This window comes from Notolepis coatsorum, assembly GCF_963971535.1.
Source record: "Notolepis coatsorum genome assembly, contig: SCAFFOLD_1100, whole genome shotgun sequence".
Taxonomy (NCBI): Eukaryota; Metazoa; Chordata; class Actinopteri; order Aulopiformes; family Paralepididae; genus Notolepis; species Notolepis coatsorum.
In genome coordinates, this window is record NW_028169617.1 from 39,296 (window position 1) to 66,787 (window position 27,492).

Here is a 27,492-nt window from a genome sequence, read left to right on the forward strand (position 1 = left end):
TAACAACAACAACCAGGACCGTTCTGCAGGTCAGAGCCGGTATGAGCCACTAAAGCTGAACTTGATGACCCACTTCGTGTCCCATTTCCCTGCAGCCAGAGTGTAACCAGGGTCACCCACCCAGACGGCCTCTGTCACCACCTCGCCTCGCTGCCAAGGCAGCAGCCACTTCCTGTAATCACAGGAAGCAGAGGATGGCAGAGCCTGACTTCCTGACTGAGATCATCGCAACTATGCCAAGAGCTTCATCCACCAACCAGAAGAGAACAGACTGGGATACACACGCACAGACACATGCACAAACACACATGCACACACGCACACACACACGCACACACACATGCACACACACACACACGCACACACACACACACACGCACGCGCACAGCTAACACAGCTTAAGAGGAAACCCACAAATATAGTTCCAGTGTTCCTTCCGATGGACAGATAAACGCCATGGAACATGATGAGGTAATGATTGGATTACCATGAGATACAACATGGACCACAGCCATCATGGGATCACACGACATCACATGTGACCATGGAAAAAGGGAGAGGGCGTGGCATCACAGAGAGTCACAGGGTGTGTGTGTGTGTGTGTGTGTGTGTGTGTGTGTGTGTGTGTGTGTGTGTGTGTGTGTGTGTGTGTGTGTACAGTATTCCCACAGCTGAGTGGTTGAGACTAGGGGGCAGTGTAATTAAGATTGATGACTTTCAAAACTGGTCAGTTTACAGTATTGTGCATCTGCGATATTGGCGAACACGAATGTGGTATAATAATAATAAGCGCTTCACGGCGGAGCTTTGAAGTGGGCCGTGCGGGCGGCTCTTTTGGGCGCCAGCGTGACGGATTCGGAAAGACGTCGCAGCTTTTGGCCAGCTGTGTGTGTGACTGCATGAATGTCCACATGCACCCAGCAACCCAGCAACCCAGCAACGCAGCAACCAAGCAACCAATGAATCCACACAGAGCACAGTGGTTCTAGATCCGTGCCTTCTCAGCAAGTTGCAACTAACACTTTCAGGCTGTATGACCTCACATGGTCGTCGACTAAACGGCCAAGCTGTGAAGTAAAAATTAATAAATAGATCAATAAAAATCACTATATCTTTTAAAATCCACACAATCTCACCACAATTTGTATTCCTTTTTTTCTGCCATTGAGTTTGGATTTTGTGTGTGAGCTTACTTTGAATATTATGTACATTTGTGATTTTATTCTTTTTTTTCCCTTTTCCTTTTGAAAGTCCACACACGTGTGTGTTTTTGATTAATCTGTAAACAAAAGACCGAAAATAAACGATTCATCATCATCATCATCATCATCATCATCATCATCATCAATCTATGTTTTAGGTCGGCGCGGGGGACGTTGGATCTGCACTGAGGTTCAGGTCAGGGGTTACAAGTAAGGGATAGGTTTTCTAAATGTTTTAGGTGAAGGCTATGAGCTTTGTCTCTGTCTCAGCGGTTTTCACTGTCGCCTTCTGGCCGCCGTTATGACGTCCCACCAAGTAGGACCAACCGCCAGGGGTGTAGCTCCCGATTCTGGGCCCCATGAAAGAATGTATTTGTAGGCCCCCAGTGAATGCGAGCGCGCATAAGCGCGCGAGCGAAATCTTTTTGGCAATTTTTTTATTGATGAAAACGCATAATATGGTTTTTACCTATACATTCGGATCAGCAGTTCAGCACCTGCACTGTTGGTGGGTGAGCCTAGTAAAGGATGTCGCATTGCGTTCATCTTCAATGAATGGACCAATGCAATAGTCTACCAAAGCCCCCCTCTCTCTCTATATATCTCACACACACACACACACACACACACACACACTTCAGAAACAAACATAGTATCAATGAGAGCATCAATAATACACCTGAGTGATGTCTAGTAAAAAATCATCCTAAGCTACCCCCCCCCAGCTACGCCCCTGCCAACCGCTACGCCAAATCTTTTGTCCCCTCGGCTATCAGACTTTGAAACACTGACAGTAGTCATTTTAAGTATCCTTTTGCACTTGGTTGTCTGTTTGAACTTTTACTTTGCTGGATTGTGTATCACATGGAGTGTTTCTTTATTTTCTTTTGCCGTGCTGTCGTTGAGATGTTCTGTTTTGTTGTTTGTTTGTCTTTGTTTGCTTGTTGCGTATGAAGCTGCAAATATGAATTGCCCCACGCGGGATCAATAAAGTAGTTTGAATCTGAATCTGAATCTTTGGGCCAACAAGAGACGACATGAGATCTCACATGAGATAAAAGTCTGAGGAGTGAATAAGGACGACGTACCAACTAACTGGGTCACTGAAACCTAATTCAAAAACGTAGAATTCTGAGGGAAAAAAAAACATAAAATAACTGGAAACACCTAGAAGGGCTGATGATCATGTGACTCATCAGGACTATGATGTCGGGTTCTAAGTCGGCCTCCTCCTCCTATTGGCCGGGCCGCCGGTCACTCACCAGAGGGTCCACGTTCTCGCGGCGCCCCAGAGAGCCGTGCTCCACCCTCTCGCTGCCGGGGGGGCTGAGGATGTAGGGGCTCTGCCCCCCGCCGGAGGGCTTCATGTTGGGCAGGCTGAGGGAGCGGAGGTCCTTGACGCTCTGCTCCACCTTCAGCTCTTCGCCTGGCCGCGCTGCGGGGGGGGGGGCAAGAAGAGAGACGTTGGGCCTGGAACAGAACCTGCTCTGCCACGTAGGACGTATATCGTGCCAGTTAGGGCACCTTGTTGTGTCTACTGCACCTTGTATATACTGCACCTTGTGTGTACTGCTGCACCTTGTGTTTACTGCACCTTGTGTTTACTGCACCTTGTGTTTACTGCACCTTGTGTTTACTGCACCTTGTGTATACTGCACCTTGTGTTTACTGCACCTTGTGTTTACTGCACCTTGTGTCTACTGCACCTTGTGTATACTGCACCTTGTGTATACTGCACCTTGTGTTTACTGCACCTTGTGTATACTGCACCTTGTGTATACTGCACCTTGTGTTTACTGCACCTTGTGTTTACTGCACATTGTGTATACTGTACCTTGTGTATACTGCACGTTGTGTATACTGCACCTTGTGTATACTGCACCTTGTGTATACTGCACCTTGTGTATACTGCACCTTGTGTATACTGCACCTTGTGTATACTGCACCTTGTGTATACTGCACCTTGTGTTTACTGCACCTTGTGTCTACTGCACCTTGTGTATACTGCACATTGTGTATACTGCACCTTGTGTTTACGGTTTACTTTTACTCTTACTCATAGGATACATTCAGATTAACAATCTTTATTGCCTGTATTTATTGTAACATATAATATAACCGATAGGGCATACAGACCCTCATCTGCACCTTTGTCTGCGCTGTTTATTTCCCCCCATATTTTTATATTCAGATATCATTTGATTGCCTATATTTATGTCTTTCCACCATTACCCTGCCCGTACCATACCTCCCCTCCCCCCTCCTGCTATGACGACTGAATTCCCCCAAGGGGGATCGATAAAGAAATATCTTATGTCATCGTAGCAAGTCCACTGCCCTCAAGAGGGAGACGGGAACAGGGAACTGGGATTCCACCCCAGGCCAGCAGGGGGCCGTGTGGTTCCAGAGGCAGGAGATCTCAACCACTATTAAAACCTCTACCCACCACAACACAGGGATACACTTTTTTTTTTAGTTTTTCGAGGGATACGCGAGAAGTCCGATGACCGTCACGGCCGTCATGCGGTGGGGGATCACTTTACAGCGGTGACTGTGCCTCACCGACGAGGTGAAAGTAGGGGAAACATTGGATGAGCTACAGCAGCTCAAGTTTCTGCATACAACTTTATTAGGTTCCTAATCCCATTGGAATGACAGTGATGGGAGGAGCACGGCGAACTAGGATCAGAAGTACTTACAAAAAGACACGCGACACGACAACCCTTCCTGGGCTAATAATACTATAAACCGTTTCCATAAAGCTATATTTGGAATAGAATAGCACATAATAGAGCGGGGACCAACAGAACGGCAAAGTACACTACAATAATAATATAAAAAAAAAAAAGCCATTTCTCTCCCTTTTAATTTTTCGCTGAAAGCCCCCCCCCCCCCACTATCATGTGACAGACGGCAGACCGACAGCTGTGCATTGCATTGTGGGGCCTGACCTGCGTGTGACAGTCTGCGTGGAGCTCCAGACTGCGGTCGGAGAGAGAGAGGTGCGAGGCGGCGGGGATTTGGATTTCAAAAAGAATAGCAAAACACCAATTAGTCATGCCACGGGATCTCTTTTATAGCGGGGGGGCGCCTAATGGAGGCCCTTGATCCAGGGACGGCACCGCGTGCAGTGGACGTCCTTTCAAGGGACAGAGAGGGGGGGAGGGGGGGGGGGACGGACGCCCCTTCCCTTGAAAGCCAGAAGGGGAGAAAGGAGTGGACGACGTGTTGTCACATCCAGTCCGCGCCGCCGGTGCTGCAATACTGTTGGCCCCGCCCTCCTCTTCCCATTCCCCCCCCCCCACGTGGAACCCGCAGCACCCCATTGGATAAACGCGCTGCGTGGTGGTAATTACAGCTCCGTGAAATGATAATGCGGAGCTGTAATTATAACACACGACACAAGGATTCCACGTCCCCGGTTGATGACATCACCGGTGGCCGTATTTCAAACCCACTTACTCTCAATAACTGTGGGGTGCAGAACCGTTTAGGGTTTTTTGGATGTGTGTGAGATTATAGGCAAAATAAATCAGAGTTGTTTTGTTTTGGTGAAGTGCCCCCCTTTTTTATTTTTTATTTTTATTTATTATTATCTTTTTCCCCCTCCTTCTTTTTCCGATTTTTCTCCCATCCCACTGTTAGTCGTTATGCCAATTCCCAACCCCCTTCCTGGTTGTTGCGCACTTTCCCCTACTGTTGGTCCGGGAGGCCGGAGACTATCACATGCTATCCTCCGACACATGTGCAGCCAGCCGGTAGCCAGCCTGGCCGCGCAGATTCTCACCGGGGAGAGTGTAACGTGTGGAAGGTCACACTACCTCTCTCCAGATCCTACCCTCGCTGTGCAGGCGCCCCGACCAAACTGTAGGGGTCGCTGTCCACAACGCCCAGGACCCACCCACCCACGGCTCCCCTCCAACCTAACTCAGCCAAACGACTCGAGTTAGTATAGCGATCAGCCCGAGCCAAGGCAATGCTGACTGAGTCGAGACCGCAGCCTCTTGCATTGGTGACGAGCACAATCTCCGCTACGCCACCTGACCGCTCGTGAAGTGCCCCCTTTAACAATGAGAGAAATCCTTCCTGCACACTTGAATAGGAGACGTTGGTAACGGACGCGTCGGAGACAAGGACAACAACTGATGTGTCCTTCAGTTATTGGTGTAAAGTTGTGGAATTCTCTCCATAGCGAGCTTAAGGGATGTAAAAGTGTTTATCAATTCAAAAAAAATAATAAAAAAGAAATATTTAGTCAGTATGAAAATCAAATGTGATCTGAATAGTGAGATCTTTTCTTTTTTTCTCTCTTTTATTCTTATTCTTTATTATTATTATTTAATTTTTTCTTTGTTTAACTGTGGATTGTGAGTTTCTGTATAATGGTATAAATTATTATTTGTATAAATTAGGTTGTACACCGACCATTAAGAAAATACTTTTTTTTAGTTTAGGAATAAGGGGCAGGTATTTATAAGATTTATTCTTCTTCCTGCTCCTTTTGTCCATGGAATGTTATTCATGATTGTGTAATGAAGAAAATCTGAGTGTATGATTCCATGTGGCAAATAAAACTCTGAATCTGAATCTGAATCTGAAACGTGAGCAAAAGGAAGATGGTCCCGCACACCGTTTTTAAGCTAGCAAAATAAATCTGAATTCTATTGTGATCAGACGACGTCTCTTCCCCCGGCCCCCCCCCCCCCCCCCCCAGGGGTCTGTGAAATCTTACCTTTGACCTTAAGATAGTGTCCGCCGAAACGGTAGGCCTCAAAGTTTAGGGACAGCGGTGTGTTGGACTGGTCCAAGAACAGATCCACCTGGGACAGCTCAATGCCTTTCCTCTCAAACACCGGAGCCAGAACCTCCCTGCAAGCCCGCCACAAACACGTTAACAAGCAGTCGACGTATCACAGCATAATAATAATGTATGTTAACGCGTTGAGAGAAAAGTTGCAGGTAAGTTGAATAAATTATATTATTTAGTTGGTTCTGATGTCTGAGAGAACGTCTCGGGGGGAACACTACAGTGGTTCTGATGTCTGAGAGAACGTCTCGGGGGGAACACTACAGTGGTTCTGATGTCTGAGAGAACGTCTCGGGGGGAACACTACAGTGGTTCTGATGTCTGAGAGAACGTCTCGGGGGGAACACTACAGTGGTTCTGATGTCTGAGAGAACGTCTCGGGGGGAACACTACAGTGGTTCTGATGTCTGAGAGAACGTCTCGGGGGGAACACTACAGTGGTTCTGATGGCTGAGAGAACGTCTCGGGGGGAACACTACAGTGGTTCTGATGTCTGGAGAGAACGTCTCGGGGGGAACACTACAGTGGTTCTGATGTCTGAGAGAACGTCTCGGGGGGAACACTACAGTGGTTCTGATGTCTGAGAGAACGTCTCGGGGGGAACACTACAGTGGTTCTGATGTCTGAGAGAACGTCTCGGGGGGAACACTACAGTGGTTCTGATGTCTGAGAGAACGTCTCGGGGGGAACACTACAGTGGTTCTGATGTCTGAGAGAACGTCTCGGGGGGAACACTACAGTGGTTCTGATGTCTGAGAGAACGTCTCGGGGGGAACACTACAGTGGTTCTGATGTCTGAGAGAACGTCTCGGGGGGAACACTACAGTGGTTCTGATGTCTGAGAGAACGTCTCGGGGGGAACACTACAGTGGTTCTGATGTCTGAGAGAACGTCTCGGGGGGAACACTACAGTGGTTCTGACGTCTGAGAGAACGTCTCGGGGGGAACACTACAGTGGTTCTGATGGCTGAGAGAACGTCTCGGGGGGAACACTACAGTGGTTCTGACGTCTGAGAGAACGTCTCGGGGGGAACACTACAGTGGTTCTGATGTCTGAGAGAACGTCTCGGGGGGAACACTACAGTGGTTCTGATGTCTGAGAGAACGTCTCGGGGGGAACACTACAGTGGTTCTGATGTCTGAGAGAACGTCTCGGGGGGAACACTACAGTGGTTCTGATGTCTGAGAGAACGTCTCGGGGGGAACACTACAGTGGTTCTGATGTCTGAGAGAACGTCTCGGGGGGAACACTACAGTGGTTCTGATGTCTGAGAGAACGTCTCGGGGGGAACACTACAGTGGTTCTGATGTCTGAGAGAACGTCTCGGGGGGAACACTACAGTGGTTCTGATGTCTGAGAGAACGTCTCGGGGGGAACACTACAGTGGTTCTGATGTCTGAGAGAACGTCTCGGGGGGAACACTACAGTGGTTCTGATGGCTGACACTACAGTGGTTCTGATCCGCGTCTCCGCTCTCACCTCAGGGTCTTCTTTTTCATAGCGGGGACGATTTCAGTGTCGATGTCAAAGTTGAGATCAAACTTGAGGCTGAAGCACTCCTTGCTGGGGTCCTGCAGGGGGCAGCAACGAGGCACCGTTAGCCGCGCGAACACACACAAACTGGACGGAGTGTCTTTAACAAAAAACTGGGGTCAAATTCTGTAGTCGTCCTGTGACTGGCAGATAGATTATCTAAGTGGGAAAATAGATTTCTTTACAACGATACATGGCTTCATGATATCCTTTCAAACTGGATCCATGTGTAAAAAAAAAAGAAAAAAAACAGAAAAAAATACATGGAAAAACAGTAACGACAGGGTTGGAAAAACAGAGTGATATCACATGCTACCTTTGCTGCAAGGCTATCGTTAATTTTCCAACACTCGAAATATAAACCTTTAAAAATAATAATAATAATAATAATAAAACTCCCTCCGACGTGGGCACGGCGACCACATCTGGGGGGGGGGTCTACCTCATGGACTATAAGGCACACTATACATTTACCACTACCTAATATGCTCTTATGCCTATACTACTACCTATCACTACAGCTCAGCACTGCTAGACGAACAACACCACTGCCCCCTAGCTGCCAGAGGCGACCCCCTCCTGCTGACTTGTTGTTACACAATTCCTAAGTCGCTTTGGATAAAAGCGTTCAGCTAGATGACTAAATGTAAATGTATAGGCAGCCTATAAGACAGTGGTATTTCCAACCTGTTCCACGTCATGGACCTCGCTAAAATTCATAGATGTTAGTTCATTGGACCGGAGCCTACAGCCATTATGTAAAATACACGTGCAGTACATAGAAATGCATCAAAACATCGTTAGGGGAAGTAAATCACAAGTACTTATCGGTCTCAGGAGTCTTCGATAACGTCGAACGGTGATCCTTTTTGTAAATAGATTTCAAGCGCGGTGGTGGAGGAGGTGTCTGGCTCACAAAATGCAGATCAAACTGTCAAACTGGGCGTCGCAGATCAACTATCAAAGATCCAGCGATTGCGTGTCTCGGTCGTTTCCCCCCGCCGCGCGTAAAATGTTGTCCGAAATATATTTTTTAGGCGGAAATAAACAAGGTCGAAAAATGAGGTAGAAATAGAGGAAGTTGACGGTCGAGCAAGACGCCATTTTTTTTTTTTTATTATTATTATTTAAAAAAATCAGGTCGCTGAAACACGGGGGGGCCGATCAACTAGCAGCACGTTTATCCAATCAGGTGTCTTCCACATGATGGGGGAATGGGAAGAGGGAGGGGCCAACAGTCTCAGGGAGGGACACAACACATGCACTAACAAGCAACGTGCCTGGCAGCGCTCAGAGAGAGAGAGAGAGAGAGAGAAGGAGAGAGAGCGAGAGAGAGAGAGAGAGAGAGAGAGAGAGAGAGAGAGAGTGAGAGAGATGAGAGAGAGAGAGAGAGAGAGAGAGAGAGAGAGAGAGAGAGGAGAGAGAGAGAGAGAGAGAGAGAGAGAGAGAGAGAGGGAGAGAGAGAGAGAGAGGAGAGAGAGAGAGAGAGAGAGAGAGAGAGAGAGAGAGAGAGGAAGAGAGAGAGAGAGAGAGAGAGAGAGAGAGAGAGAGAGAGAGAGAGAGAGAGAGAGAGAGAGAGAGAGAGAGAGAGAGAGAGAGAGAGAGAGAGAGAGAGAAAGTGACTTCATTCTCTGCTCAGAACACCATGACTTCACTATCTGTTTACATAGGAAACATTTGCGCTATATTCATGTACGAAATCCCGCAAAATCTGCACTTGAGATCCTTCAAGTCCAGAATTTCATAGATGTCTATGCCGTAGGTGAGGAGAAAGTGAAATGATCGGAAATGATTTAGTTATTCTCTCACTGGCCCGCTGTCTCGTCGTGAATCACACAGTGACATTCATCTATTCCCCATTTCTCTGGGGACCAGCTGGAACCCCCTCAAGGACCCCCACACGGAGGACCACTGCTATAGGATCCTGCTGCTGCTGAGAGTGTGTTCCCAGCCACACAGGGGGTCCCACAGGGGGGTCCCCGACTCAGACTGAACCAGTAGAGTGAGAGGGACCATAATATCTACTACTACTCTTACTAGTTACGCTGCTTGCCAGTATGACTTACTTACTAGACTGCCTTTATACTGTATCACTGTACATACAGTACTACAATTCTGTAAATACATCCGATTAGCACTGCATATATACAGTAGTAGTAATGTATGCTTTTATGCAAAGAGCCTGACAATTTAGTTTTTCTTTTTTTACCTTTAGGAGGCTCCAGAGGGAATCAAACCCACAACTGGCACGAACACCCGGAGGCAGCGTTGGTGCCGTGTCACGCTATACCCACTGAGCCACAGACTCATACCCCCCCCCCCCCCCTGACACTCCACTAACCGTATCGGCCAGTCCTTCATGCCAGCAGCCATCAGGCTCCACAACCGTGGGCATGGACTGCTGCCAGCAGGCTGGAGAACTAACGGCTGCAGAACTTCACAACTCTTAGAACGTCTGACCACTAAGTGTGTCTGACTCTTAAATAATCACCAAAACCTGCACAGACTACAACTTATGACATATATATCATCATGCCATGTTAGGGCACCTTGTGTATACGGTTTACTTTTACTCATAGTATATAATTATTCAGATTATATTTTGCGTATATTTATTTTTTAACGTATAATATAACCAACAGGGCTTACAGACCCTCATCTGCCCCTTTGTTTACACGGTTTATTTTCCACATATTTTAAATTACTGTATATTCTTTACACTCTTTATTTATCTCATATTCAGATCTAATTGTATTGCCTATATTTATGTGTTTTTCTACTATTACCCTGCCCATACCTGTACGCCCCCCCCCCCCCCCCTGCTATGACGACCGAATTTCCCCAAGGGATCAATAAATATCAATATCAATATCTAGGGATGTTCGATATTGGCTTTTCTTTTTTACCGATATCCGATATAGTCCAACTCTTAATTTCCGATACCGATATCAACCGATACCGATATATGCGGGATCCCCCCCCCCCCCCCCCCCCCAAAATTAACATTACATATCTTTTGTTGTGGAATTAACACAACATTATGCATACTTTTGACAATAAATAAAATAAGAATTTGTTCTTACTTGCTTGCCTGGGTAAATAAAGGTTAAATAAATGTAAATTTTTTTGTTGTTGTTGTGAAAACCGATACCGATATTTTCCGATATTACATTTTAATGCCAATATCGGACATCCCTATCAATATCAATATCTTATCTATAGACCGGTGCTGTGCCTTGAGCTGTTTACAGTATTACACAAGACCAAAGTGGTTCTGACTGGTGGTGCAGACTACTTTTTAACAGGCATAGGCGGGTGACAAGAACTATTTGAAGTTCAATGCCTGTAAAATACTAGGAAACTAACCACATTTTAGACCACGCCATTCTTGACCACAGACGCTAACGTTGTATTATTAATGTAGAGATTTATTTTCATATATTCTGCATAATTATCTTTGCGCTATGGGCTTTCAAAAACAACTGCAAACCCCTTTCTTGGCTGGAAATGGTGGCTGCTCATTTTTGTTCCACAACCTTCAGTGTATAAGATACTGTATTAGTTGTGTACAAGTCATTGTGTACATTGTATAACTCTGATAGCAACTTAACTGTGCTTCACCAACATATTTTGTAGAATACAGTCTCAAGGGCAAGAGTAAAGTCACTCACTCACTCACTCACTCACTCACTCACTCACTCACTCACTCACTTAGCCGCTCTGTTTAAGACCAGTTCACTCGATGAAAGAATTATTTGCATCTATTACGATGCCGTTGTGTGTCCTTGTTTGTGTTACAGTTTAACCTGAATACAGCATCTGAATCAAAGTAAAACCATCAAACATGGGGTCCCCCAGGGATCCATTTTAGGACCGCTCCTCTTCATTCTGTATCTAAATGATTTTGTGAATTCCTCTAGCACTCTACATAAAATATTATTTGCTGATGATACAAATGTATTCTTATCACACAAAAATGTAAATAATCTAAACGAGGAGCTGGTTAATAGACACATGGTTTAAATGCAATAAACAGACCTTACAGAATAAATTGATGTTGTATCATGGTCCAAGGTAAATGCTCCTACTGACCGTCTTCTCCACAGGTAGTCTTATGTAGGTAGTGCTACTGAATGTAACATCTTTCACAATGCTTGTATGATGCATAATGTTGTATATCGGCTAAACGACTTTGTGACTATATTCTGACTTGCCTTCCATTGCATACACATGGACAAGTCTAGTACAAAGCAAGGTATAAAGAAACATAAATAAATGGCCAAGCTTTAGTGTGGCTTGCAGAGGTCCACAGGTGTGGAATGAGCTTGATAACACTATAACAATTCCATTGTCTGCATTTAAAAAGAGCTTTAGGCAACAGTTCCTACTAAAATATGTTCAACCCTAAACCTTTCTAAGCTAGTTACTCTACTGCTCTGAAATTAATTTCAATTGTACTGTTATTTCCACTTGCCATTATGTCTCTATTTATTGTATCCGACTTATTAAATAAATGTTTAGACTGATGGAATAAATGTCATGGGACCATTTAGTAGTACTTTGTAGAGTCTTAGGTTAGTCTTAGGTGTTTTGTAGGTTGAAAATGTTACTGCATAATACATGCACGTTTTCACCTTTTTAGTAAACATATACTTTAAATACTATCCGTTTAGTGTCTGGGCCCCTATTGATAATACATCTGATTAGCACTATTACTCAGTAGTACCAATTTATACATTTTATATCCAGTTTAATCACCTGTACATTGTATATATTATTATGTACACAGTATATGCATGTATGTACTGTGTGTATGTATATTTGTATTAACACGAATCTTTTAATGTATTCTGGTATTTTATAATATGCATATTTTTGTATGTTTGATTTTATAAAACAGGGGACGTTCTTGATAAGCCTCTAGGCTTCTAACTTCTCCTTCACAATCGTTATAACTTATTATGTATTGTTTTTACTTCTGTTTAACTGTGTTAATAAACAAACAAACATTACTGTTGCACTTTACTGTTACATTTGCACTCTGGTTGGATGCCAAACCCCTTTTCTTTTTAATTAAAAAGTTGATACACGCTACATGAACTGTGCAGAATAACTTGACTGCATATCAATGTAAACTATGAGGTTTCACTTCCTCATCCCGCATTCTGGAAGGCAAGACGCCAGGGCGGTGAGGCGGGGTGTCCCGCATTCTTACTGGCACAGTTCGTCTAGCCAGATTACCACCGATGCCTGTTACCTGTGCTGTATAATGACAATACATTTGAATCTAATCTAATCTATTCTAATCTATTCTCAAGCTCAAACCAGTTTATCAGGGTGTCCCATTTCACCATATCTCCGCCATGTTTTATATTGATTGTACTTGCATTGTCACTGACTTGTGAATAAAAGTGAAGCTCTTCATCACTACATTGTAATTGACTTGTGAATAAAAGTTAAGTCTGCATCACTACATTGTCACTGACTTGTGAATAAAAGTGAAGTCTGCATCACTACATTGTCACTGACTTGTGAATAAAAGTGAAGTCTTCATCACTACATTGTCACTGACTTGTGAATAAAAGTGAAGCTCTTCATCACTACATTGTAACTGACTTGTGAATAAAAGTGAAGTCTTCATCACTACATCGTCACTGATTTGTGAATAAAAGTGAAGTCTTCATCACTACATTGTAACTGACTTGTGAATAAAAGTGAAGTCTTCATCACTACATTGTCACTGACTTGTGAATAAAAGTGAAGTCTTCATCACTACTCACATCAGTGTGTCGTCTCCGTGGCTTCTTCTTCACAAGCTTTAACCCTCCTGTCTTACGCTCCCTGGAAGACAGTAACACATACAACAGTATAAAACAACACATACAACAGTATAAAACAACACATACAACAGTATAACATCACATACAACAATATAACATCACATACAACAGTATAAAACAACACATACAACAATATAACATCACATACAACAATATAATATCACATACAACAGTATAAAACAACACATACAACAATATAACACATACAACAATATAACAACACATACAACAATATAACACATACAACAATATAACAACACATACAACAATATAACACATAGTAGGGCTGGGCGATATGACCAAAAACGTTATCGCGATAAAATGATAAAATTATTTTCATATAATTCGATATCGATAATTATCGTCGATATAATGTATGTCAAGTTTAATTTGACTTCTTATGCTGCTGCGAATGTCTCGAGTCGAGTTGATGTTGTCATCAGTCCGCGCACGTTAGCAGTTAGCCGACAAGCGGAATATCTCATGCCAATGTAATAAATATGACACTAAAATACTCTCTTCCGCCACAATATATTGAAACGACGTCCACTGTATACCCCACACTACTCTAAACGTGGCCTCAGAATTCACGCCACACACATACTCTGCACGTAAATATATAAAACATCGCCGTGCAAGCTAGTTATCCTAGCCAGCCTGTTGTTCCTAAGCGGTGTATTCCATGACAATGTGCTCAATATGACACTAAAATACTCTCTTCCGCCACAATATATTGAAACGACGTCCACTGTATACCCCCACTACTATAAACGTGGCCTCAGAATTCACGCCGCACACATACTCGGCACGTAAATATATAAAACATCGCCGTGCAAGCTAATTAGCCTAGCAAGCCTTGTTGTTGAGTGAGCGTCCTACCTCTGGGTCTCCTTCCGGGTCTCCTTCGCTCTCGGCCATCTCCTTCACCGATTGGTTGTTAGTGCGTGCTCATATCCAAGCTTGGAAAATCGATATATCGAAACTTTGCGACCACGTTTCATGTTTATTTCGAGGAAATAATTTATCGCGATAGTTATCGTTATCGTTTTATCGCCCAGCCCTAATATATAGCATAGCATATAACAGAGGGGCAGTGAGTAACAGAGGGGCAGTGAGTAACAGAGGGGCAGTGAGTAACAGAGGGGCAGTGAGTAACAGAGGGGCAGTGAGTAACAGAGCGTTACTGACCCACGCTCGTTGCCCCCCTCGTCCTCCTCCTCCAGGTCCGAGGGGGGGCTGGTCCGCGGGGGACAGGAGCGCGTCGACACGTTCCGGGCCAGGATGGAACCTGGAGGAGGAGGAGGAGGAGGAGAAGAAGAACAGCAACACAGCAGGTTTAGCTCAGAGAGTGTCGTCCAGCAGTTAATAACGTGACCATATGTAACTATTCAGATCGCTGAGGAAGATGTCCCCAGATATCCTCCTGCCAATACATTCCTGTTCACTGGTCTTTTATAGATTTTAAATGTCAGAAATCGATCATAATCAAATGGGGTGTATAACGTGGTACACAGAAACCACGGTACGGTACGTACCTTGGTTTTGAAGTCACGGTTCGGTACGGGTTTTCGGTACATTGGGGGGGGGGAGTTTGGCTTTCCATGTTCCACTCAGGTGGTGATGTCGTGTGCAGTAACTAATTGTACTTGTAGGGCTGTCAACGAATATTCTATATTGAAATTAATAATCGACTTGTTAAAAAAAAATAATAATAATAATAATTATATTAGATTGTGGGGGGAAAAAAAACAGCCCCCGGTGGGCGGTCGTTCGTTAGTGGTTAACATAGCGTTGTATTCGTTCGGTACACGACTACACAGCCGTTCGGTACGGTACGGTACACACTGAAAATTGTTCGGTCCGGTACGGATACGTGTACCTTTACACCCCCGAAAGTGCGCTTTTCATGTTGTCAGAAATCTATTAGTCTTTTTTCATATATTTTTTCATGACGGAAATCTATAAAAATTATTTGAGTCTTTAATGTCAATTCTCTGCTTATTTTATGTCCACGTCACGGCTGTGAAGCACGTTGGGCTGCAATTCTTATTCTTATTCTTGCTGGTCAGCGACGACTAGGGAAGACACTCTTATGGCGAAATGGACAGATGAGTGCAGCTTCATCTGAGACCGTCTGTTAACACTTTGCCACCCAACCACGGGTTAACTCGGGTTTCGGTGCCATGCGTTGAGGACCAGAGCCACGAGTTAACTCGGGTTTCGGTGCCATGCGTTGAGGACCAGAGCCACGAGTTAACTCGGGTTTCGGTGCCATGCGTTGAGGACCAGAGCCACGAGTTAACTCGGGTTTCGGTGCCATGCGTTGAGGACCAGAGCCACGAGTTAACTCGGGTTTCGGTGCCATGCGTTGAGGACCAGAGCCACGAGTTAACTCGGGTTTCGGTGCCATGCGTTGAGGACCAGAGCCACGAGTTAACTCGGGTTTCGGTGCCATGCGTTGAGGACCAGAGCCACGAGTTAACTCGGGTTTCGGTGCCATGCGTTGAGGACCAGAGCCACGAGTTAACTCGGGTTTCGGTGCCATGCGTTGAGGACCAGAGCCACGAGTTAACTCGGGTTTCGGTGCCATGCGTTGAGGACCAGAGCCACGAGTTAACTCAGGTTTCGGTGCCATGCGTTGAGGACCAGAGCCACGAGTTAACTCGGGTTTCGGTGCCATGCGTTGAGGACCAGAGCCACGAGTTAACTCGGGTTTCGGTGCCATGCGTTGAGGACCAGAGCCACGAGTTAACTCGTGGCAAGTTGTTATTGTTTTATTCCATATTAATCAACGGATCAAGATCCCCGATCGACTCTGCAGATTTACCCGCCTCCTTGAAATCGGCGACATGCAATACCGGCCAGATCCTCTTAGGGGCGCCATCGCTCCACTGCAGTATCATTGTGGGCGAGTGGATAATTTAATTTTTTTTACTGTCTATGGGCGTTTCATATGAGCCTGGATCCCAAGCGAACATCCTCCACCTTTGATCACGGTTCGAAGCGCAGATTTCAGCCTGGAATAATGGGATTTATGATCAGCCAATGGACATATCGATCTACCAGATGCCGATGAATAATGGGGAAATGCTGCCGGCTATCACATGGGCTGACGGTAGGATACTATTCACCCAAATTACAGCCGGATCAGACATTGTTGTAAAACGCAAGCGATCGATCAGTGAATGTGGCTACACTGTATTGCTAATCAATAATACTAATCGGCGTCCCCCGCCGCCCCCATTTCATCCATAGATGCTCTGTAATAGTCCGGATGATAAGCCATTTGTTTTATTTCATTCGAATATATACAACAGAAATGAGTAGCCTTTAGCCTCATATCTAGCTTTCCAGAAAAAATACGAGACGAAAACTGCGATAAAGCTTTTATTCACGACGCTATAAAATGACAAACCAACCGATGGATTTTTATTTTCTTTAAGCCATTATGAAGGCACGGTTTATGCACTCAAGTGACAATGAGAATGGACAGATAGCAATACTATAAAGTATATATATAGCTATCCAAAAGTACATCGGTTTGTTTACAAAGCGTTGTCCTCCAGCCACATATTAGATGGCGAGGGCCGGTCGTCAATGTGTTAAGACCCCGCAAATGTACAAACGACATATATGCATGTTAATATATATATATATAAGCCATAAGCCTCATCTTTTCATTTAACCTACAGCCATCGCAAACGTTAATTCTTTTTGACTAGAGTGCGGATGTGCATGTGTGTGTGTGAAATTGGGAGTGGAGTGACTGCCAGAAATCCTACAGAGACACTGAGAGACACAGAGACACACAGAGATACACTGGGACACAGAGACACACAGAGATACACAGAGACACAGAGACACACTGAGAGACACAGAGACACAGACACTGAGAGACAGAGACACAGACACTGAGAGACACAGACACTGAGAGACACACAGAGATACACTGGGACACAGAAAGACACAGAGAGGCCGAGAGACACAGAGAGACACAAAGATACTGAGAGCCACAGAGCCACTGAGAGACACATAGACACTGAAAGACACATGCGCTGAGACACATGCGCTGAGAGACACTGAGACAGAGCCACACTGAGAGACAGAGACACAGAGACACAGAGAGACAGAGAGACAGACACAGAGAGACAGAGACACAGGGACACAGAGACACAGAGAGAGACAGACAGAGACACAGGGACACAGAGACAGACATAGACACAGATACAGAAACAAAGAGACACAGAGAGACAGAGACAGAGACACAGAGACATAGAGACACAGAGAGACAGAGACATATAGAAACAGAGACACAGAGAGACAGACAGAGACACAGAGAGACACAGAGACACAGAGAGACACAGAGACACACAGAGACACAGAGAGACAGACACAGAGACACAGAGAGACCGGGAGACAGAGACAGAGAGACAGAGACACAGAGAGACAGAGACACAGGGACACAGAGACAGACAGAGACACAGAGACACAGAGACAGACATAGACACAGATACAGAAACAAAGAGACACAGAGAGACAGAGACACAGAGACATAGAAACACAGAGACACAGAGACATAGAGACAGAGACACAGAGACACAGAGAGACAGGGAGACAGAGAGACAGATACAGAGAGACAGAGACAGAGAGAGACAGAGAGACAGAGACAGAGAGACAGAGACAGAGAGACAGAGAGACAGAGACAGAGAGACAGAGAGACAGAGACACAGGGAGACAGAGACACAGAGAGACAGGGAGACAGAGAGACAGATACAGAGAGACAGAGACAGAGAGAGACAGAGAGACAGAGACAGAGAGACAGAGACAGAGAGACAGAGACACAGGGAGACAGAGAGACAGAGAGACAGAGACACAGAGACAGAGAGAGACAGAGAGACAGAGACAGAGAGACAGAGACAGAGAGACAGAGACAGAGAGACACAGAGACACAGAGACACAGAGAGACAGGGACACAGGGAGACAGAGAGACAGAGACAGAGAGACAGAGAGACAGAGAGACAGAGACATAGAAACACAGAGACACAGAGACATAGAGAGACAGAGACACAGAGACACAGAGACACAGGGAGACAGAGAGACAGAGACAGAGAGACAGAGAGACAGAGACAGAGAGACAGAGACAGAGAGACAGAGACAGAGAGACAGAGACAGAGAGACACAGAGAGACAGAGAGACAGAGACACAGGGAGACAGAGACAGAGAGACAGAGACAGAGAGACAGAGACAGAGACACAGAGAGACATAGAGAGACAGAGACACAGAGACACAGGGAAACAGAGACACACAGAGACACAGGGACATTTGTCATCCTATTTTTATATTCAGATCCAATTATATGGCCTATATTTATGTCTTTCTACTATTACCCTGCCCATACCTGTACCGCCCCTCCCCCTTCCCCCATGCTGCTATGACGCCCGAATTCCCCCCCCCCCCAAAGGGATCAATAAAGAAACATCTCATAATGATCTTATCTTGTCCCACAATGCACTTCACTGCTCCTTGGCACCCTTCATTCCGTTGCACTCTGTACTTGTACGGGTGCAATGATGACGAAAACAAATTGAAATCTAATCTAGAATCTTGAGTAAATTCAGTGTCCGGTCGCCCGTGAGAGTCGACGTCCTGCGATGATTCACGGTGACTGGAGCACATTAACCCGGTATGATGTCATCATATCCAGTTCTATGCAAAGGAAGAAACAGTACGTGTGCAGGTCACGACCCCAGTGCTTCGTGATAAACATCAGAGGGGGAACTGGTGAGCAGCGAGAGAGACAGAGAGAGAGAGAGAGAGAGAGAGAGAGGAACGAGATTTACATCCAGGGCCTTATTTAGACAAGAGACGTGAAGACCATGTTGAAATCTCCTGCGTGACCTCAGGATGACCTCAGGATGAGCCAGACGCCGCTCTGACCTCAGCCCGTGTGTCTATGGTTGAGTGTGTGTGTGTGTGGGTGTGTGCGTGCGTGCGTGCGTGCGTGCGTGCGTGCGTGCGTGCGTGCGTGCGTGCGTGCGTGCGTGCGTGCGTGCGTGCGTGCGTGCGTGTGTGTGTGTGTGTGTGTGCGTGCGTGCGTGTGTGTGCAAAAGCAAAGGTTATCTTGATCAGAACAATCCCTTTTAAAAGTATAAAAGTATTTATTTTATTTTAGGTGAGAAGGTTAGTTACTGGAGACAATAAGAAGGTTGAGAGAGAGCGTAGATGAGAAGGTTCTTTACAGAGACAGCAGGAAGAATGAGAGACACAGGAGAGAAGGTTCTTTACTGAAGACAGCAGGAAGGATGAGAGAGAGACACAGGAGAGAAGGTTCTTTACTGAAGACAGCAGGAAGGATGAGAGAGAGACACAGGAGAGAAGGTTCTTTACTGAAGACAGCAGGAAGGATGAGAGAGAGCGTAGATGAGAAGGTTATTTACAGAAATAGTAGGAAGGATGAGAGAGAGACACAGGAGAGAAGGTTCTTTACTGAAGACAGCAGGAAGGATGAGAGAGAGACACAGGAGAGAAGGTTCTTTACTGAAGACAGCAGGAAGGATGAGAGAAAGACAGGAGAGAATGTTCTTTACTGAAGACAGCAGGAAGGATGAGAGAGACACAGGAGAGAATGTTCTTTACTGAAGACAGCAGGAAGGATGAGAGAGACACAGGAGAGAAGGTTCTTTACTGAAGACAGTAGGAAGGATGAGAGAGAGACAGGAGAGAAGGTTATTTACTGAAGACAGCAGGAAGGATGAGAGAGAGAGACAGAGAGAAGGTTCTTTACTGAAGACAGTAGGAAGGATGAGAGAGACACAGGAGAGAAGGTTCTTTACTGAAGACAGCAGGAAGGATGAGAGAGAGACACAGGAGAGAAGGTTCTTTACTGAAGACAGCAGGAAGGATGAGAGAGAGAGACACATGAGAGAAGGTTCTTTACTGAAGACAGCAGGAAGGATGAGAGAGAGAGACACGGGAGAGAAGGTTCTTTACTGAAGACAGCAGGAAGAATGAGAGAGAGAGACAGGAGAGAAGGTTCTTTACTGAAGACAGCAGGAAGGATGAGAGAGAGAGACAGGAGAGAAGGTTCTTTACTGAAGACAGCAGGAAGGATGAGAGAGAGAGACAGGAGAGAAGGTTCTTTACTGAAGACAGCAGGAAGAATGAGAGAGAGACACAGGAGAGAAGGTTATTTACTGAAGACAGCAGGAAGGATGAGAGAGAGACAGGAGAGAAGGTTCTTTACTGAAGACAGCAGGAAGGATGAGAGAGAGAGACACAGGAGAGAAGGTTCTTTACTGAAGACAGCAGGAAGGATGAGAGAGAGAGACACAGGAGAGAAGGTTCTTTACTGACGACAGTAGGAAGGATGAGAGAGACAGGAGAGAAGGTTCTTTACTGAAGACAGTAGGAAGGATGAGAGAGAGACACAGGAGAGAAGGTTCTTTACTGAAGACAGCAGGAAGGATGAGAGAGAGAGACAGGAGAGAAGGTTCTTTACTGAAGACAGCAGGAAGGATGAGAGAGAGAGACAGGAGAGAAGGTTCTTTACTGAAGACAGCAGGAAGGATGAGAGAGAGAGACAGGAGAGAAGGTTCTTTACTGAAGACAGCAGGAAGGATGAGAGAGAGAGACAGGAGAGAAGGTTCTTTACTGAAGACAGCAGGAAGGATGAGAGAGAGACACAGGAGAGAAGGTTCTTTATTGAGACAGTAGGAAGGATGAGAGAGAGACACAGGAGAGAAGGTTCTTTACTGAAGACAGTAGGAAGGCTGAGAGAGAGACACAGGAGAGAAGGTTCTTTACTGAAGACAGCAGGAAGGATGAGAGAGAGCGTAGATGAGAAGGTTATTTACAGAAATAGTAGGAAGGATGAGAGAGAGACACAGGAGAGAAGGTTCTTTACTGAAGACAGCAGGAAGGGTGAGAGAGAGAGACACAGGAGAGAAGGTTCTTTACTGAAGACAGCAGAAAGGATGAGAGAGAGACAGGAGAGAAGGTTCTTTACTGAAGACAGCAGGAAGGATGAGAGAGAGACAGGAGAGAAGGTTCTTTACTGAAGACAGCAGGAAGGATGAGAGAGAGAGACAGGAGAGAAGGTTCTTTACTGAAGACAGCAGGAAGGATGAGAGAGAGACACAGGAGAGAAGGTTCTTTACTGAAGACAGCAGGAAGGATGAGAGAGAGAGACACATGAGAGAAGGTTCTTTACTGAAGACAGCAGGAAGGATGAGAGAGAGACACAGGAGAGAAGGTTCTTTACTGAAGACAGCAGGAAGGATGAGAGAGAGACACAGGAGAGAAGGTTCTTTACTGAAGACAGCAGGAAGGATGAGAGAGAGACACAGGAGAGAAGGTTCTTTACTGAAGACAGCAGGAAGGATGAGAGAGAGACAGGAGAGAAGGTTCTTTACTGAAGACAGCAGGAAGGATGAGAGAGAGAGACAGGAGAGAAGGTTCTTTACTGAAGACAGCAGGAAGAATGAGAGAGAGAGACAGGAGAGAAGGTTCTTTACTGAAGACAGCAGGAAGGATGAGAGAGAGACAGGAGAGAAGGTTCTTTACTGAAGACAGCAGGAAGGATGAGAGAGAGAGAGACACAGGAGAGAAGGTTCTTTACTGAAGACAGCAGGAAGGATGAGAGAGACACAGGAGAGAAGGTTCTTTACTGAAGACAGTAGGAAGGATGAGAGAGAGACAGGAGAGAAGGTTCTTTACTGAAGACAGTAGGAAGAATGAGAGAGAGACACAGGAGAGAAGGTTCTTTACTGATGACAGCAGGAAGGATGAGAGAGAGAGACACACAGGAGAGAAGGTTCTTTACTGAAGACAGCAGGAAGGATGAGAGAGACACAGGAGAGAAGGTTCTTTACTGAAGACAGCAGGAAGGATGAGAGAGAGAGACACAGGAGAGAAGGTTCTTTACTGAAGACAGCAGGAAGGATGAGAGAGAGACAGGAGAGAAGGTTCTTTACTGAAGACAGCAGGAAGGATGAGAGAGAGACACAGGAGAGAAGGTTCTTTACTGAAGACAGTAGGAAGGATGAGAGAGAGACACAGGAGAGAAGGTTCTTTACTGAAGACAGCAGGAAGGATGAGAGAGAGACACAGGAGAGAAGGTTCTTTACTGAAGACAGCAGGAAGGATGAGAGAGAGACACAGGAGAGAAGGTTCTTTACTGAAGACAGTAGGAAGGATGAGAGAGAGACACAGGAGAGAAGGTTCTTTACTGAAGACAGCAGGAAGGATGAGAGAGAGACAGGAGAGAAGGTTCTTTACTGAAGACAGCAGGAAGGATGAGAGAGAGACAGGAGAGAAGGTTCTTTACTGAAGACAGCAGGAAGGATGAGAGAGACACAGGAGTGAAGGTTCTTTACTGAAGACAGCAGGAAGGATGAGAGAGAGAGACACAGGAGAGAAGGTTCTTTACTGAAGACAGTAGGAAGAATAGAGAGAGACACAGGAGAGAAGGTTCTTTACTGAAGACAGCAGGAAGAATGAGAGAGACACAGGAGAGAAGGTTCTTTACTGAAGACAGCAGGAAGAATGAGAGAGACACAGGAGAGAAGGTTCTTTACTGAAGACAGCAGGAAGGATGAGAGAGAGAGACACAGGAGAGAAGGTTCTTTACTGAAGACAGCAGGAAGGATGAGAGAGAGACAGGAGAGAATGTTCTTTACTGAAGACAGCAGGAAGAATGAGAGAGAGAGAGACAGGAGAGAAGGTTCTTTACTGAAGACAGCAGGAAGAATGAGAGAGAGAGAGACAGGAGAGAAGGTTCTTTACTGAAGACAGCAGGAAGGATGAGAGAGAGACAGGAGAGAAGGTTCTTTACTGAAGACAGCAGGAAGGATGAGAGAGAGAGAGACAGGAGAGAAGGTTCTTTACTGAAGACAGCAGGAAGGATGAGAGGGAGAGACACAGGAGAGAAGGTTCTTTACTGAAGACAGCAGGAAGGATGAGAGAGAGACAGGAGAGAAGGTTCTTTACTGAAGACAGCAGGAAGGATGAGAGAGAGACAGGAGAGAAGGTTCTTTACTGAAGACAGCAGGAAGGATGAGAGAGACACAGGAGAGAAGGTTCTTTACTGAAGACAGCAGGAAGGATGAGAGAGACACAGGAGAGAAGGTTCTTTACTGAAGACAGCAGGAAGGATGAGAGAGAGAGAGACAGGAGAGAAGGTTCTTTACTGAAGACAGCAGGAAGGATGAGAGAGAGAGACACAGGAGAGAAGGTTCTTTACTGAAGACAGCAGGAAGGATGAGAGAGAGACACAGGAGAGAAGGTTCTTTACTGAAGACAGCAGGAAGAATGAGAGAGACACAGGAGAGAAGGTTCTTTACTGAAGACAGCAGGAAGAATGAGAGAGACACAGGAGAGAAGGTTCTTTACTGAAGACAGCAGGAAGGATGAGAGAGAGAGACACAGGAGAGAAGGTTCTTTACTGAAGACAGCAGGAAGGATGAGAGAGAGACAGGAGAGAAGGTTCTTTACTGAAGACAGCAGGAAGAATGAGAGAGAGAGAGACAGGAGAGAAGGTTCTTTACTGAAGACAGCAGGAAGAATGAGAGAGAGAGAGACAGGAGAGAAGGTTCTTTACTGAAGACAGCAGGAAGGATGAGAGAGAGACAGGAGAGAAGGTTCTTTACTGAAGACAGCAGGAAGGATGAGAGAGAGAGAGACAGGAGAGAAGGTTCTTTACTGAAGACAGCAGGAAGGATGAGAGGGAGAGACAGGAGAGAAGGTTATTTACTGAAGACAGCAGGAAGGATGAGAGAGAGACACAGGAGAGAAGGTTCTTTACTGAAGACAGCAGGAAGGATGAGAGAGAGAGACACCGGAGAGAAGGTTCTTTACTGAAGACAGCAGGAAGGATGAGAGAGACACAGGAGAGAAGGTTCTTTACTGAAGACAGCAGGAAGAATGAGAGAGACACAGGAGAGAAGGTTCTTTACTGAAGACAGCAGGAAGGATGAGAGAGAGACAGGAGAGAAGGTTCTTTACTGAAGACAGCAGGAAGGATGAGAGAGAGACACAGGAGAGAAGGTTCTTTACTGAAGACAGCAGGAAGGATGAGAGAGAGAGACACAGGATAGAAGGTTCTTTACTGAAGACAGCAGGAAGAATGAGAGAGAGAGACACAGGAGAGAAGGTTCTTTACTGAAGACAGCAGGAAAAATGAGAGAGAGAGACACAGGAGAGAAGGTTCTTTACTGAAGACAGCAGGAAGGATGAGAGAGAGAGACAGGAGAGAAGGTTCTTTACTGAAGACAGCAGGAATGATGAGAGAGAGAGACACAGGAGAGAAGGTTCTTTACTGAAGACAGCAGGAAGGATGAGAGAGAGACACAGGAGAGAAGGTTCTTTACTGAAGACAGCAGGAAGGATGAGAGAGAGACAGGAGAGAAGGTTCTTTACTGAAGACAGCAGGAAGGATGAGAGAGAGAGACAGGAGAGAAGGTTCTTTACTGAAGACAGCAGGAAGAATGAGAGAGAGACAGGAGAGAAGGTTCTTTACTGAAGACAGCAGGAAGGATGAGAGAGACACAGGAGAGAAGGTTCTTTACTGAAGACAGCAGGAAGGATGAGAGAGAGACAGGAGAGAAGGTTCTTTACTGAAGACAGCAGGAAGGATGAGAGAGAGAGAGACACAGGAGAGAAGGTTCTTTACTGAAGACAGCAGGAAGGTAAATGTCCTCTATGGTCCTTCAATGAGGACATGCTTGTATAACACAGCGTACAACACGTACCTTGGGGTTGCAAGTCAAATCTGGGATGACGGTCAAAGTGCATGTTGTCTGTGCTGCTCTCAGAGTGACAGCGTGAGTCACATGGCTCACAGAGGTGAAGCGGACTCTGGCTGTTCAGCTCCTGGCAGTCCGGGTGGTGGCAGACCTGGAGGAGAGAGAGAGAGAGAGAGAGGGGGGAGAGAGGGGGAGAGAGAGAGAGAGGGGGGGGGAGGGGAGAGAGAGAGAGAGAGAGAACAAGGTCAGAGGTACAGTAACACTAAATACACTGGACGAAACTACAGGCCAAAAGACTGAATAAAGCTGAACAACACAAAACACACACACTTGCATTAAGCGACGCGCACTCTGCACTCAAAGAGTAAAAAGGTCGCCACAACAATATCGGTTGTCGTAACAATAAAATGGTCTATTATGACTCTAAAAGCCAGAATTGTCCAATAATAGCGAGTGTCTACAGAGACCCCCCCCCCCCCCCCCATGTGCCCCTCCCTCGCTATTGTTACTGCCACCGTCACATGGCCAGGGAGGCTGCCATTGTCCACCATAGCATTCCTAAGGTTGGGTGACTCCTCGCCCCCCCTCCTTCCATCTGTCTCCCCCCCCACCCACCCTCCTCCCTCTGACACCTAAGTGACACCAGGAGGTTTCTCTGGCCTCGCTGACCCGGGACCTGCCGACCGTTACGTAATCCACGCACTTCACCATAAGAGGTAAAGCGGAGAAACTGAACGCAGGTCAGCGCAGGCGACTGACTGCACAGCATTCCAGCGCGCGGCGATGCCCCCCCCCCCCCAAAGCCCCGCTGAGCCGTGCAGACAGGCAGCAGAAGGCTGCGTGGATTAAAGGCCGCGGTCCGCCCGGGCGGGGGGGGCCAGACGGACCCCCCCCCCCCCCCCCCCCCCCCTCCCGTCAGAGGGCCAGGAGCACGAGGTCTCTCTTCTGCTCCTCTACGCCTCGCTCCCCTCCCCTCACCCTCTTCAGGAAATGAGGGGAGATACAATGGAGGTCCCGCTAATGTACTTCCTGTCATTGTTTCCATGCGCGTGCGTGTGCGTGCGTGTGTGTGTGCGTGTGTGTGTGCGTGTGCGTGTGTGTGTGCGTGTGTGTGTGCGTGTGTGTGTGTGTGTAGACACCACAGACCTCATGCCAGTGAGTCTGGCTTTCATGTAAACACAACAAACATAGATGAACAGGATCGAGACACAACGCTTCCCCCGACAGGTAATAATATCATACGCCTTACGTAACGTAACTACATCCTCACCAATCATATATACTACTGTACACAAAGCCACACACATATATACACACAGCCACATCATATATACACATAACTACATCATATACACATGTAACTACATCATATATACACATAACTACATCATATATACACATGTAACTACATCATATATACACATAACTACATCATATATACACATGTAACTACATCATATATACACATGTAACTGCATCATATATACACATGTAACTACATCATATATACACATAACTACATCATATATACACATAACTACATCATATATACACATGTAACTACATCATATATACACATGTAACCACACACATATATACACATGTAACTACATCATATATACACATGTAACTACATCATATATACACATGTAACTACATCATATATACACATGTAACCACATCATATATACACATGTAACTACATCATATATACACATGTAACCACACACATATATACACATGTAACTACATCATATATACACATGTAACTACATCATATATACACATGTAACTACATCATATATACACATGTAACCACATCATATATACACATGTAACTACATCATATATACACATGTAACTACATCATATATACATGTAACTACATCATATATACACATGTAACTACATCATATATACACATGTAACTACATCATATATACACATAACCACATCATAACTACACATGTAACTACATCATATATACACATAACCACATCATAACTACACATGTAACCACATCATATATACACATGTAACCACATCATATATACACATGTAACTACATCATATATACACATGTAACTACATCATATATACACATGTAACTACATCATATATACACATGTAACTACATCATATATACACATGTAACTACATCATATATACACATGTAACTACATCATATATACACATGTAACTACATCATATATACACATGTAACTACATCATATATACACATGTAACTACACATATATACACATAACCACATCATAACTACACATGTAACTACATCATATATACACATAACCACATCATAACTACACATGTAACTACATCATATATACACATGTAACCACATCATATA

At 45.4% G+C, this 27,492-nt stretch overlaps 1 protein-coding gene across 1 annotated transcript in view; it reads right to left on the reverse strand.

Moving 5' to 3' along the window:
- The window catches only part of LOC311248693 (pleckstrin homology domain-containing family G member 5-like), a gene marked incomplete at its 3' end in the record, with an annotated part of 63,727 nt that extends 38,479 nt beyond the window's left edge, over nt 1–25,248 (reverse strand). Inside the window, exons 1-6 of the mRNA XM_084339536.1 lie at nt 25,131–25,248; nt 14,572–14,671; nt 13,324–13,384; nt 7,490–7,581; nt 5,935–6,071; nt 2,465–2,637 (exon numbers count right to left, since the gene is read on the reverse strand). Of these exons, the coding sequence (XP_084195662.1) occupies nt 2,465–2,637; nt 5,935–6,071; nt 7,490–7,581; nt 13,324–13,384; nt 14,572–14,671; nt 25,131–25,173 (606 nt within the window). The remainder of the gene's footprint in view (nt 1–2,464; nt 2,638–5,934; nt 6,072–7,489; nt 7,582–13,323; nt 13,385–14,571; nt 14,672–25,130) is intronic.
- Nucleotides 25,249–27,492: the final 2,244 nt, after the last annotated feature.